This window comes from Apteryx rowi, unplaced genomic scaffold, assembly GCF_003343035.1.
Source record: "Apteryx rowi isolate R43461 unplaced genomic scaffold, aptRow1 scaffold_265, whole genome shotgun sequence".
Classification (NCBI taxonomy): Eukaryota; Metazoa; Chordata; class Aves; order Apterygiformes; family Apterygidae; genus Apteryx; species Apteryx rowi.
In genome coordinates, this window is record NW_020449030.1 from 421,815 (window position 1) to 437,487 (window position 15,673).

A 15,673-nucleotide genomic window follows, 5' to 3' on the forward strand; every position below is an offset into this window, starting at 1 on the left:
CTTGTTCTTTCTGCTTTATTTCTAAGGGGAGAAAAAGAAAACTACCTTCTCACTCCAGAATGGACTGAGTTAAAGAAGGAGATTCGAATCCTGAAATACTGATAAAACAAGAATTGGAAGCCCATTTACTTATGGAAGGGAAGGCAGTCTAAATATTTGTTTCACACTTGAGAAAATATGTTCAATAGCATAATTTGACTAATAGGCTGGTTATGTCATTTTGAGATGAAGTTACCATTGCAAATAACCTCTGAGCATGCAGTATGAAATTCACATTCAGTTAAAGTAGGACTGTGCAAAAGAAAGCTTGTAAAACATTTGCTGAACTTGAGTTTAGATGGAATTCTCAAAATATCTCAAGAAAGGTTGATGCCTAAGCTCCACTAAAATTAGAGCTCTAACTCCTTTACATTTATCAGAAAAATCCCCTTCTTATTTTGCAAATACTTTGAACCTGGATGCTTTAACTGTATTTAAGTACATACACTTAAACATACATACACTATCACAGAAATTGTTTTTTCCCCCTCCAAATGGCACAGCATATATCATTTAAAACAAAGCTATTTACCAGCAATGGAGCTTTCTCAATTGGTTTATACCTGCCACAGACGGAACAACTCCTTTGAGTTTCTCCAAAGCCTGCCATGGAAACTCCAAGGAGTGGAGAACTGTGGACAAGATTTCAAAGATGGACAAAATTACCTTTTTCTTGCTTATAAATTGTAAGCAGAGTCATCTTTACATAGAGATGTAATAATTGCAATATCCAAATATTTTACAGCTTGTGCTGCTATTGCAACTCCTGTGTGATGCACTTCAGGGAAGAATTGAGAAATGTGAAATCCCATTGCTGGTATGTAGCTTTGGTACAACTTTCATGTCCTATAAGTGAAAATGTAATCCTGAAGCTGAATGTATAATATGATGATAAATGATTGCATATATTTAGTCAATAGATGAAATACAGTTAATCAAGAAATCCTAAAGATAAAGTACTCTTTATACTTTTCAGAATAATGTTTTAGGATGTTAAGATTCCTTCTCTTAAAGAATCTTCTCCCAGATAATAAGATTATATAAGATTATCATTAGTAGGTGGGCAAGGGTTGATTAAGAGTATGAGGCAGTCTGATACAATTATTTCTGCTTTTCTGGTTATGAAAAAACTTTTATGTCATGGAATAATTAAAAAGAGTAACAAAAAACATGTTACAAGTAAGTGCAAGGGAAAAGGGACAAACATTAGGAGATGTACTATCTCCCATCAAAACTAAAGAAAATGATGTAGTTTATACAGTATCTGTAGTGTCAATTAAAAAGTCTTATGTCTCCCACTGAGGCATATTATTAAAATGAAAACTCTTAAAATGAGGTTAATATGAATGATCTCATCAATTACTCAACACCTCATATATTTTTTATTTTCTCAGTGTAGTAATAATTAGTAGTATTTTTATCATTCAAAGAAGAATTCCTCAACTAAAACATATTCTCAGAAAGACAAAAGTGTGCACTGACTCTTCTTTCAATTAAGAAATAAATGAATCTGTCCATACTTTAGGTATTCAGGGTACGGGACTATTTCAGTGTTCACTGGAATTTCAATTCAAAACCACATTAAGAATGACCCAACTTGATTTCCTTTCCTTCAAAAGTGCTTCCAGTGAAATAAATGTTTAAAAAAAAGTATAAGGCAAGCTCTCCTCAAAACACAACTGGACTTTGTAAACAAACCATTAAAAAAAGATATTATCAAATACTGCAGATTATAAAAAAAGTTCACTTTCAAAGTTAACATCTAACAGAACACAAATTGTATGGGGAAGGGAAGACCAGAATATAAAAAAAATACAGTTAACTGGAAACAACAGAGTTTTATAAGCAATTCACACTGAATGTTAATAAGTGTTAATGCCAGCTCACTTCACTGTTTTGATGCTCCACTTCTGCCATCCTTTGTTTGTACTCCTTTTGCAATTCTTCTAGCTGTGCCTGCAACTCGTGAACTTTTGCTGTCATTTCTTCTTCACGAGCCTTCAAAATGCAAAATAATAATAAAAAAAAATTACTTACACAACTAATCATCTAACCACTTAACGTCTAACTACAGCAGACAGAAAGCAGAAGTTATGTCATACACATAGAGCAGGATGTTTGAAACTTAGTATAAAGGCTAGTTATATACTACAGTACTATGAAAAACGGTGAGAAACAACCACAGGAGCTTAACAAGATTTTGCAGACCTTGAACAATTAAGATTAGTTAGGATTACAGTTAGCTTTTTGAAAATTGTGACAAAGAAATACCTTTCACTAGCACTAAAACAGCATTCAAGTGTAATCAAATCAGTACAATTTATCAGTACAGATCAAATTTTTACAACTTATCAACTCTTAACAATAACAGAACAGCTGAACAAAATTTTGTTCCATGCAAAATCTCAGGAGAACAGACTATAGTTATACAGAATATTCATTGAAAAAGTAAATGGAGAACAAGACTGGTCCAGGCTAAAAAAATTAGTATATGTCATGAGAAAGTAAGAATTATTTCCCTGTGAGGCCACTTTTTAATATGTTCCTTGTACCCTGCTTGAGAATAAACACACACCTCTCCAAACAGACAAACCCAAAACTAGTGAATGGGAAGTCACTGCGCTGAGGAAGTTTTATGGCCTAGAAGTTTTGAGAATATCCACCTTCAATAAAAAACCCTGCTCAATCTCAAATGTCATGACTCCCCTCCCAAAATTAGTTATTTCTTCTTCATTCACATGATTTTTCCTATGTCCTTAAAAACACATCAACAGCCAAACTTGTCTAAGATTTCTCTTATAGGTGGATATACTCCTCTGGTTAAAAAATATCAAAACCTGGCACATTCAGTTGCTTCTATTTTCCTCTTTTTTTACATTGAGAATCTGAATTCTTATATCTTCCAGACTACTGTCCACCGAAATAATGCAAAATTGCATGCACATCATTCTTAGTCATAGAAGGGAGCTGAAAGGCAGGAAAGAAATTCAACTCAAAATGATGAATGACACTTCTGTAAAAGGGACCTGTGAGACATTCTTTATATAAATTCCCCGAACAGAGATAATTTAAAGTTTGAAAAGATTAGAAATCATATATGATCCAACACACTACAGACTGTATTTCCAATAATCTACTGTTCTGTAAAGCATCTGCCAAATTTTGAAAATCTATAAAACACATTCTATTCTGTTTTAATTACAATTATAGATTAAGACTTCAATAAAGCTATAATTTCCCAATTCTTAACCATAAAGCCTATCCTGTATCCACATGGGAGGCATTATGACAAATGAAAGATTACACAGCTGAAACTAGATATTTCATTTTCAGCTCACACATAGGCTTAAGTTAAGCTAACTGGAATACAGCATTCAATTTCTCTTTAATGATATTTAATGATAGTTTAGCTGGAGAAAAATCGCAGGCCTCAAATTGCAGACTATGCTGATTTAGAAGTCCTTTAATTAGGGAGACTTTAATGAAATCCTACGTGATCGAAGTGTTTATGAAAGATAAGCAAACACCTGACAAAGCAAGAGAAGTACCAGGAGAGTACTTCACAAATAAATCATATTAAGTTTAACAGACTGAGTTATTCCTGCTAGTCTTTAAGGATGTATACTCACATCAAGTTCGACCAATCTTTAGCAACATTAACCATGTGTAAAATGCAATGAAGAGCTATAAAGTTAAATGAGCAAAATTCATTGTTGCAACCATCATTATCTTTGCTTAGTCTTCCCACCATTTATGGCAGAGAGAAACCTCACAGTCTCTGCATAAATATCTTGATGTGAAATTTCTCAAACCTATTGTAAGTCAAGCCAGGTAATAGGGGGGGTAATAACTGATAACTTTAGGTTCTATTGAAAAATCTCACATATCTGCTGATGCGTGTGCTCCTATTTCTAGGAGAGATCTCAATGGATATGACACACACTCAATTAACATAAATATTTAACTATTAGATTCTTGCAATACTTTTTCAGGAAACAAGTAAACAGATTCTGTGAACTGTTTTTGCCAAAATAACAGGAACACTCACATGCACACCATTACCCCCCAAACAACCACGTGGTCTGGAATTTAACTTATCAAACCACAGCTAACAGAAACAGAACTTATTCTAACCCCCAGGAATGATCACTGCCATCATCAGTGAGAGGCAAACAAGAACAAAATTAGCCCAAACCTGCAAGGTTACACGTTCATTACAGCATATATGTTTCAGACGTGGTCAGATGTTCAGAATGCATCAGAAACAGACAGAAATTATAAGCAAATGACTTTAAATCAGAGCCCTACTGGACCTTTACAGTATGGGCTTGAATGGCAGCACACTGCACATCCAGACAACATGTGGGAAAAGTATAAATACTCCAGAAATTTGGAATTTAGATCTATGGCACAAGCAATTAACTTTACTGTTTTATACTGTGTAACCTTTCTAAATTAGGAAACAAAAGAAAGGGGATTCTAAATTTGAAAACCTGGCATCTCCATCTAAGCTGCTTGAGGTACAAAAATCAGAGCACAAAATATCAATCTGCCTTCAGGCTTGTGCTTTTTTTAATAGCATAGAGCACTCAGACATGCTCAGTACATAGCTCTTTGGACTGGCAACTGAGCATAAACTAAAAGTTCATTTCCATTTATTACCACTGATTCTATTCAAGCAACACCCATTTTTTATTAAATTACTTACACAAAGAGGACTAAAACTTGGCAAAATTAAAGCTTGCACCCCAGCTTACTGTATCATCTACCATTGAAAATTATTTAATCTTTTGTAGCCAAACATGTCCTTGCCCCATCTAAATTCCTACTTGGCTAAGACAGTAGTCATCCTTGGAGGGTAAAGTATCCTTAGACTGAAGTTGGCTGCCAACTTCTGGTTGCCATGTTACTGGAGCAAGATTATGTGTATTTGCAGATATCACGCAGACAGACTGTTCACTTACAGATAAAAATGCAAGCTTTACTAGCATAAAAACCATGCAGACAGACTGCCTCCTGCATAAAACAGAGCCTCACTTTAAGGGCTACGGTCCCAATCTGGACAGAATATCAGAGAAGAGGGTGAGGTCAACTCACAACCAAAGCATTTATATCCTTAAAAGAAACCAAAAAAAACCCAACAACAAACTAAATCTAGTAAAGCTTTAATTTGTTTAACTTGCTTACTTTCCTCAGTTCAATCTGGAAATGATTTCACAAAACAGAGGCAAACATTTTAACTCCAAGTACCTCAAAGGGATGGCTAGGTCACCACACATATAAAGTATAATGCAAGCAGTAGGTTTCAAAAAGATCTTTACTGGCAGGAATTATAGTTTTCTGTCCAAATTTACAATGAAACAAAGGAAAGAAATAAATCAAAATGTACATAGTCTTATCACTTTTCAGAAAGATACCTCGAGGATTTCTTCATATTTTTTCACAGTTCTTTTTAGATCATCATCTTTTTCTGCAATTTTTTTATGCAACTGTGTCGTCTCTATGTGATGGCTTTCTATCAATTCAGTTTCTACCTCCTGGGCTTTACCTATCAAAAAAAACCAAGTCAGGTGATATAAAAAAAATGCATTTTATTTTGATAAATTATATGTCACAACTGTATTAAAAAAGCTTAAAGACAACTGTGGAAGGCATCTATAAAAAAAAGTCTTATGCAACTCATTTTTCACAGGCAATATCAGTGACATTTTTGTCACGACTCCAATGTATATAAAGTTTGCCGTTTGCAGTTTGGTATTAGCATTAATTTTTCTTGCCTGGTGTCTGAACTTATTTCTGAAAGTTAGAATCAATTGCTGAACATTGGTTGTGCCCTTATCTCTTACTCTATACAGAAGGGATCTGAAACAGCTGCAAATTTTCAGAAATTCCTCTTTGTAGGGGCACCTCCATTAACTGTGGCACCAAAAGACATTTCCTGTTCGCTCCAACCTCCAACTTAGAGTTTCATGGCAAAAGGTGGACAAAGAAAAGAAGCTGAAACATGCTGTGCTCTAGCTATAACCATATATTAATCAGACATCATATCCAGCTGGTACCTTTAGTGGTGTCAGTGAACAAAGTCTGCAAGATACAGCTAAGAAAATGCAAATCTGATTCCTAGTTGGATATAATTTTCTCTCAAAGGTGTCCTTCAGTGCCATACATTTGACAATGGATTGAAGTGTTGCAGGTCTGAGTTGCTCAATCCCAAGTAGCATTAAAATGAAAACTTACCAACGGGCTTAGACTTCACCCCTAAAAACATGTTCTCCTCCTATTTTTGTGTACAGATGACAAAACGATAGTAACTATGGCTATTATGGCTATCATCAGTAACTCCTACCACGACAGATGCAGACATACACAGTGCCAGATCAAAGATCAAGTCTATGGGGAAAGGAAGAACAAATACAGATGTGCTTTCTAACTGTGTTACAAATAAAATTTAGATGTTATTTCCTAGGCAAAAGAAGATCTTTCCCCGAGTTCTCTAAGTAGCATTAAATCATAAAACTAAATGTACTTTTTACCAGACTCCCAGGTGAAACTCCTTGCCCAAAACATTTGAAGACTTTCTGGCCATTTTTTAACCTTTATTGACCATAATTACATTAGTATTTCACTTACTGATCGTCTCTTTTACAGCAGTTTCCAACTCCCTGTCTTTTTGAGCCAGCTGAGTATTGAACTCTCTCATTAACTGCTTTAAGGTGGAGTTGTGCTTTAATTCAATGTCTTCTTGTTCACTTCTGTACAAAATATCAAAAAACACACTGAGAAAATAAAAATGTTTAAAGACAGTGTGAGAACAGTTTAGCAAGGTAGGAGATCTGGGAATTTCTCCAAAACTGTTTTAGAATGGGCTGGCTTTCAAGGAAGTAATATTATGTGAATCCTGTTGGGTTTTTTGTCCACACACCCACCCCCCTGCCTCCCTCCTCCCTTCCACCAAATTCACCTGGAAGACATAGGGGTTTCATTAAAAACAAAAAAAAATCCCCCCCCCTTTTTTTTTAAAACAATGAAGATGAAGAACTGGAAGTAAAGAATAAATGTGGAGTTTTCAGAGAATTCCTTGCTCAAGAAACTGTTAGAGCTCTGAACAGCATACCACATTTTTTGCACTACATGTGAGAAATTCTTGATAGCACTTGTCTTTTTTTTTTTTTTCTCCTTCCTTTCAGTTCGGGATCTGAATTTTCAATGGATACTGAGATACCTTAGAGGGCAGGGACATAAAATTAACTTAACAAACTTGATACTAACTTCTAACAAATTGCATTTCCTGTTTGAGGAAAATAAAACTGTATTTAATATTCTGGCAATACAGAAAATCACCATCACTACAACACAAATCAAGAGCAATATATAATATTTTGGCAAAAAAAAAAAAAATTTTAACTTACGACTCAAATACTGTTTTACATGTTCATGAATGAAATCCTAGTTTCAAATTGTTCTTTTCTTGACTTTTTTTTTTAAGCAAAGCTATTTAAAAAATCACAGAAAAATACTCGTTGTTATTTCATTGGTACAAACTGAGTTTTAAAAAGAGGATTCATCTTCAGATTTAAGTGGCTAAAAATAAAGCAAAGCCACGTTAACAATACAAGGAAGAAAATTTACCTGATTTTCTCCTCCATTTCTTCTAAGGACTCCTTCTTAACTATGTCGAGTTCCTGCTGATGCTCTTTTCGCAGAGCACGCAAGTCTTTTTGAAGATTATTCACATCTTTGCGCAGTTTCTGTTTCTCCCTTTCAGTCTCTTCCAGTTTAGTTTGCAAGTCCTTCTGCTGGGTCTGCATATCACCCAGTAACTTCTGCAGCTCCAAATCAGATTTAGTCTTTTCTTCAGCACTTTCCTCAAAAGCTTTCAGGCAGTCATTTCTTTCATCCAACTGCTGCTGTAAACTTTTCAGTTTTTCTTCATATCTCAAACTTGTATCTTTCATCTCAGTCTTGTGCAATTCCTTTTCCTTCACTAGATTATTTTTCAACTCTCTTATCTTCTCTTCTAAAGATTGACTGACTGTCTCCTTTTCCTGCAATCTTTTCTGGAAATCTCCAATCATATTCTCCATATCAAGATGTTTTTGTTCTTTAGCTTTTAATTCCTCCCTATTGCTTGCTAACTCACCATCACAACGACCATGCTCATCCACTAACACCGAGTATTTTTTAGTTTGCTCCTCAAGTTCTTTCCTGAGGCTTTCAGTCATACATTGTTCCTCTTGAAGTCTCTTTTCAACACTTCCCAATTTTTTGAAGAGTTCTTCCTGTTTGTTTTGCAGTTCTAGATGAAAGTCATTACTCTCTCTTTGCTCCTTTTCATACTTCTGCAACAATTCATCTTTTTTGGATAAGTCCTTCTCAAAGGCATGTATTTTCTCTTCGTATGTCTGTTGGACACTCTCAAGCATTTTATTCTTTTCTTGCTCTATAGCAGCTTTTACACTCTCTACTTTTTGCAGCATTTCTTCCTGTAATTCTGTGGAATCTCTTGTTGACTTAATTTTTTCTTCCAAGGACTCAATTTTGGCTTCTCTTTCCTGCACTTTTTGTTCCAAGTCTCTTAACTGATTTTCTCTATCTTGCTTAAGTTGCTGTTCCTTTTCTTCCATTTGAGACATCAATTGCTTTTTAATAGAACCAATCTTTTGCTCTGCCTTCTTTTTCAGATCTGCTAACTTTGTGCTGTTTTCTGCATTCAGTCTCTCTTCTTGTCTTTTCAGTTCTTCCTCTTTGCTTTTAAGTACTGCTGATTTAATTTGTTCAAATTCCCTTTCCTTTGCTTCAAATTCAGCCTCCAGTGAACCCATTTTCTTTTCAAGATTAAGCACTTTTTCTTCAGCCTCCTTAAACCTATTGTCCTTTTCAAAAGCCACCTTCTCTGCCTCCTGAAGTTGCCAGGCTATCTCCTTTTGTTCTGTGACTTTTTGTTCACTATGCTTTTTAAGTTCCTCCATCAAGGAACTGTTTTCTGAAGTTTTCTGAGCAACGTGTTCTTCTAGTTCAGCAATTCTTGCTGCTTGGATTTTTAACTCTGTAGTCAACTCACTCTCTTGCTTTTCTCTCTGGTTCTGCTTTTGTTCCAATGCACTTTTTAAACTCTCCAGATTCTTGCTTTGTTTAGCCAGCTCCTCTTTCAGTTTATTCAGCTCGTCATCTTTTTTACTGGCTTGGGTATTGTTTAGTTCAAGTTTGCTCTGCAAATCTTTAATAGTATCGTGATTTTGTGTAAACCTTGTTTGGGCTTTCTTCTTCCACTCTGACAGCTTGGTCATCCAATGGTCCGCTTGCTCAAGAGCTGATGCTTTTTCTTGACTCAGTGTCTCAACTCTGGACGATAACTCCTGCACCTGGTTCAACAACTGCATCCGATCCTCTTGATGCTGTTCGTGTAACAGAGACATAGCTGCTTCTTTCTCGGTTAAACTTACCATGTTTTCAAGTCTAACATTAAGATCATTAACCGTTTTGTTGAGAGCAGAAATTTCAGATTCTTTTTCCTGGAGTTCTTCTTTCATTGAGGTGACAGCATTGATGTTTTCTGATAACTCTTTCCTCAGCTGTGTTATGCAAGTTTCTTTTTCTGATGCTGCTTGCTGCTGATGCCCTCCTTCTTTTTGCAATTGTTCCTTTTCTGTTACAAGTCCTTCAATGTCAACTCTCATGGACATAATTAAATTGTCTTTCTCTTGCAGCTGTTGCACTGACTTTTGTAAAGAACTACTTACAGCAGAATGCTGCTCTGTTACTTCTCTAAGTTGAGCTTCTAGTTCGAGAATCCTACTCTTTTTAATTGATACTGCTTCTTTAATTTTTGTGGTTCGGTGTTCACAATCTGCAATTTTGCATGTTACTCTGCCAATATTTTCATTACATTTTTCAATTAATTCATTGCTTTTTGTTTGTAATAGAGCTTCAGCATTCTTCCAATAAGCATCTAACTGTGCTACAAGTTCTCCTGACAACCTCTTAAACTCTGTTTCTTTCAGCTGAATCGCCTCTAGTTTTTTCTCATAATTTTCATGATCTTTATACTGAGAAGATTGCATAGTTTGGATTTTCTCCTCAAGTGTTTTCAGTGTATCTGTAAGCTCAGTAATTTTAGCTTTGTCCTTTTCTTCTACTGCTTTCTGATTGCTAAGCTGTTCCTGAAGTACTGAGTGGTCTTTCCTGGACTGACTAAGATTACCTTCCAGTTTTTTGAGGTTCTGCTTCAGGTCCCCAACTTCCTGCTCTTTCTCCTGCAGTTCCATTTCATATTTTTCCCGGAGCTCTTCAACCTGCTGATTGAGTTTCTTTTCCCAAATCTGGGTGATTTCTTCTAACTCCCTCCTATAAGCCTTAGCAAGACTTTCTAACTGCTCTTTCTGATTAGATTCCAGTTTCGACACAGCATCACTGATTCCAGCTGAGCTCGCATGTGCCATTTCCAACATTTTAGCATTGAACTCGCTCTCTTTCTGACTGAACTCCAACTGCTTGTTTTCAAGTTCTTTTTTTAGTCTAGCTTCCTGCTCAGTAAGTTTCTTTTTGAAAGTCTCCTGCATCTCTTTTGCTCGCTGCTTAACTTTTTCCATCTTGTTTTCTTGACGTTTCAGTTTATTTTCATATTCTCCTTGTAAAGCACTAATTCTCTCCTCTTTGGCTGACAAGTTCCGTTTAAGCTCTTCCACTTGTTCATTCTGTAACTTTTTCATGTGTTCAATTTCATCTTCCTTCTCAGACAGACTCCTCTTTGTCTGATTAGCTTCTTTTTCTAGATCCTTCATTTGAGATTCATACTGTTGTGTTAAAGAGTTTACTTTTTGTGTATTTTCATTGCTCTGCTCTTGCAGATGCTGCTTCAGGTCACTTACCTGAGAGATGTATGATTCTAACTCATTCTTAACTTCATTCAGCTGGGATTCAGTTCTTACTATCTGCTCATTAAGTTGCAATTTTTCACCTTCCAGACTTGTCAGTTTTTGCTGCAGCTTTGCTAATTCCTCTTCATAATTCTTTGCCTGCTCACTAGAAGTATTCTGATGGGACTTAGAGAGCTCCTCTAGCTTTGCAGACACTTGGACAAGTTCACTTTCAGATCTTTCCACAGATTCCTTCAGTTTCTGTTCATGTGCTTTTACTTCCTCCAAATGTCTTTCTTTTTCCTCCAACGATTGTTTGAGTTGGTTCAGTTCTTCTCTGAGTACCTTCTCAACTCCTTGAATAGAAATTGCATGCTCTTTTAACATCATTTCAATTTCTTCCTTGTGCTGGTTCCTCTGTTCTTCTAACTTTGCCTCCAATTCTTGCTTTGCTTCACCTACTTTACTTTTCAGTTCTGAGAGCTCTTGTTCTAAATCATTGCGTATTTTTAGCGCTTCTGATAGCTCAGAAGACAGTGCTTCTAGCTCTGTTTGTTTCACATCAAGTTTTTCTAATGTTTTTTCATTCATCTCTTCTATATGTGCACGGAAAACTCTTTCTTTCTCTTTCTGTATTGCATCTATTTCTTGTTCTTGTTTCTCTCTCATTTTTTCTATCTCAGTTACTTGTTGTTGCTTTAGGATTTGAAGTTTTTCTGTCCAAAGCTTTTCCTGCTGCTGTTTCACATTTTCTAATTCTTCTTTGTGTTTTTCAACCACATCATTGATTTCCTTAGTGTGCTGGTTTTTTTCAGACTCCATCAGAGTGCTTAATTCCTCTGATCGTTTTCTCTCATCTTGTGAATACTTTGCAAGAGAGCTTTCCAATTCAAGAATCCTCTGTTAGAAAATAAAGTTTTAAATAAAGAAGTATGAATACTCAAAATGTAAAGAACTGATCTAATTTAAAAAAATAAATTTGTGTTAAAAATCACAAATACAATTAAGTCATTTATTCTATTACTTACAATGAATATCAACTTTTTACATATGCTTTTCATTTAACTAGTCAGTTCTTAATGTTGCTTCCTTGAGCTAATTAATTAATAAAAGTTTTATATTTCACTGCATTGAAAACAGATACAATAAAAACCTGGAAAGAATTAAACTAATTAAAACAAAATAATTCACATGAAATTTTGTACAAACAATTATGGGGCTTTATACGTATCTACAAATTTACCTCAATTGCACCTCACACAGAATTGCTGCTGTAATGTTAAAACTCTTCTAAAGGCAAAACTTCCAACTTAATATTTGGAAGTGGCTGAGTAACATACATGCTTCCATTAGCAGATAATAAAATCTTACCTGTGACAAAGCAAAAGATCCTTCAAAAATTAAGCAAATTTTTTACTTACTCAAGTATTCTTATAAGTGTTTGTATGGTAGCAGTATCCAGAAGTTAAAAGATTAAAGTCTTACTTTATAAAACTGAGCATATGAATACAAACTTATATCCTACACCATGTACAAATCAAATATATTTCTATATTTTGCCATCTAATCATGTAAAAACCTAGGGGCTGCAGCATACTACGGCAGTACTTTAATTTCTGTCACTGCAAAAATCATTGCAAGACTTCTTTCAAAACGAATCCAATCACAATAAATCCACAGTATTTGTAAACCTGCCACAGTTAAATATATACTGAAAGGAGTTCTTAAAAAACGTTTACCCTTTCAGAAGCTTTACTCACAGTTCTAGAAGTCTCTACTTCTTGATGCATTTCCTGAAGTTTCTTGTCATACTCTGACTGTATTGCTTTTTTCTGCAGCTCTAATTCTTCTAAGGCTAGGGCTTCCTGTTGCTCTTGTTCTTGCAGGGTTTTTAAACACTCACTTTGACTTTTTTCCTGTACCAAAAATTATGAATAAAACATCAAACTACAGTTATCGCACCTTCTAAAGCAGTATAATGGGATATTTACAAAGCAGTTAACAGGAGGTATACACTAATCATCTGTATTTTCTCCACATACACACACACAGTTTGTATTACGTTTGTGAAAATAAAATTATGACAAATTATTGTCATTTTTCTTTTCGTGGCAACCATAAGTCTTCTGCTTTTCTTTATATGACCAATATAATGCTACTTCAGCATTTCATTTTGGCTTGGATTACCACTATTAATTGAAAGCAACACCTCAGAGGAATAAAGATCTGTCCTCACTTGATTCTACTGACAATGTATTTTTAAGCTTCTATTCCCTATAATTAAAAATAACCTTAAAAATAGGCAGAAGAATATGATGAGGACGGGACTATCAGGGTCACACAGTCCTAGTCACCAACCATCACAGAGGTCTTAAGCCCAAAAGAATATACAGTATTTGTTAGGTAAAATTGCCTGATGATCTAAAGCACACTACAGGTTACAGAGAAGTACAAAGAACCCTAATGGTCCTTGCCAGCCTGATCAAGAAGAAAATTCTTCCCTGAGGTCAAAAAATATGAACAGGTAACCCTGACCACACAAGTTAACACACAACAATAGTCAATAGGATCAACATTTTTTGGTAACAACCCCATTTATCTCCTTTTTTTCTAGTTGCTGCAGCCAATCTCCAGTGATCCTGAGGAAGAAACTCAAAAACCAAAGTTTAACAAAGGGAGTTTAAAAAAAAATTTCCCACACCACACAGCTGTCAGTGGACAATTACAGTGATTAGTTATCACTATTCAGTCTAAACCATTGCAGCCGCTTTCCTTTCGTGCTGCTGAAGCCTCTGAGCATCTTGACTTATGGAGGGCACCCATATCTTTGGGTGCAGAAGGACTCCCACTGTGGAATGGCGTGAGAAAGAGACTTGAAATTACCATATCATAGAGAAGTTTCTAGTCCCACCTCACACTTACAGAAGTGACTTTCTACACATTTTAGGGATGCTTACAAGAGCTGCCTTCATCTGCTCCTGGAACTCCTCTTCTTGGGCTTGTAATCTCTCATTTAGTTCCTGATCTTTGGTAGCCATTTCTTTTTTATGGAATTTTTCTAGTTCAGCAACACACTCTTCTGAAGACTTCTGTGAATCAAAGTCAGAAAAAACCTGACTCTCAAAATACTAAATAGTAAGAAAACACTTTGGGTTATTTCTTTATAAGAAAAGCAGTGCAACAGTGAGGGACACCAGGACTATCCTTTTGCTTCCTTTGAATGAGTAACAATTACTCAATAGGCTTAATATTAAGCCCTATCAGATGTTATTTACAAGTCTGAAGTTATTTATCTTCTTTCTCAACTCTTTCACCGGAAGAAATATCATATTTTCTAAAAACTCTTCTACAAAGTTGAATTCAGTGTTTTCAGTTTCACATCACAATTTAAATGTAATAATAAACTGGAACAGGAACTTCTGTCTGTAGCTTTCCCTTCTATTCTTAAAAGTTTCACAAATCAGAAGTTCAAATGTTGACAGTCCTGCATACTGACTGCCTTTAAAGTCTCTCTTTACTTTTAGTAAATAATTTTATTAAACACTGTAAAACTAAGAATAAAATTGTTCATTTTAACATTAAATGTATTTAATGTACTGTACTGATTTTAAATGTTTAGAGAAAAAAACATCCATCTGGAGAATTTTCTGTTATCTTCAGCTTTAAGCAAATTATATTTTCTAGAACCTTTTAAACAGCAAGATTTTTTAAAAAAAGTTCTGATATACTGATGTATTGTACAACTATAGTTTTAGTCGTAACTGAACGATTAGATTAAAACCAATAAAACAGAGTTAGTTTCAACTTTTACCTTCATCATTTCAACCACCTCTTGTTTTACTCTGGTTAACTCCTGTTGAAGATTTACCCTCTCTTCCTCACTTGCCTTTTCTACTGCTTTGATTTTTTCATCCATTTCTGCCTGCAATTTTTTCCGGGCTTCCTCTGTCTTTTGGGCAATACTCAGAGCCTTCTCAAGCTCTTCAAAAGCTGCAAAGAAAAAAAAAAGATATATGACAGTCAAGAAATAGCTATGCTTGTTGATACAAGTACAGAATTTCCCAATAACTGTAAATTACACACCTAACAGCAGAATGAACCTAGGAATCCATCAAGAATTCACTTGGGTTTATTATCTAGAAAGGCAAGAGATCTCACAAGCAGCTGCAAATCCTTTGGTTACTTTCAGAATCCAATACATTCTGTAGCTCCTATTTCTTCCCCTAAATTAACAATAAAATATACAAACCATATAAATAAAACTATGGCGCCTCTTCTGGCTTTATGTGCTTGAAGAACAGACAAAAGCTGCATGATGAGAAGGCAGTTCACAAATTCTTCTTCCACTAAAATTAGCTAGAGTAAGCAAAAACCAAGACTGACTGCAATGCAAGTCAGCTTTTACTGAATCATGAAAGAGTTCTTCCTGATGCATGATACCAGGGCATTTTATTTACAGGTTGCTCCATTCAAAGAGTACAACCTTGAGAAGCTTCTTTAGAACTGTGTGGTTGGTGGACTCCATACTGATAGCTTTTGCTGATTTCATCACTTCACTATTTACTTTTAATACAAACTACTATCGAAACAATTCAGAGAGACATGGAAAAAGTGTTCTTGCGTTATGAAGACTGTCCTGGTGCTTCTAAACTTTGCAAGTAAAACCTAAGAAAAAACCCTTAATGCTTGCTCTCAACAAGGCTGAATATCCATAGTACATTTCAAAGGAACACTCAGGATGGAGGAATAAAATAGTTATTTATATTTGCACAAGATGG

At 35.2% G+C, this 15,673-nt stretch overlaps 1 protein-coding gene across 5 annotated transcripts in view; it reads right to left on the reverse strand.

Annotated features, from left to right (window-relative positions):
- Positions 1-15,673, reverse strand: part of GOLGA4 (golgin A4) — a 67,248-nt gene that overhangs the window by 15,328 nt on the left and 36,247 nt on the right. For 2 of the 5 annotated variants that reach the window (XM_026067937.1, XM_026067938.1), the window contains exons 13-19: positions 14,707-14,885; positions 13,853-13,984; positions 12,656-12,811; positions 7,669-11,795; positions 6,670-6,791; positions 5,457-5,587; positions 1,927-2,037 (exon numbers count right to left, since the gene is read on the reverse strand). In XM_026067937.1, the coding sequence (XP_025923722.1) occupies positions 1,927-2,037; positions 5,457-5,587; positions 6,670-6,791; positions 7,669-11,795; positions 12,656-12,811; positions 13,853-13,984; positions 14,707-14,885 (4,958 nt within the window). Of the gene's footprint in view, positions 1-1,926; positions 2,038-5,456; positions 5,588-6,669; positions 6,816-7,498; positions 7,531-7,668; positions 11,796-12,655; positions 12,812-13,852; positions 13,985-14,706; positions 14,886-15,673 lie in introns of those variants that run through there. The other 3 variants (XM_026067936.1, XM_026067935.1, XM_026067939.1) reach the window with 2 other exon arrangements.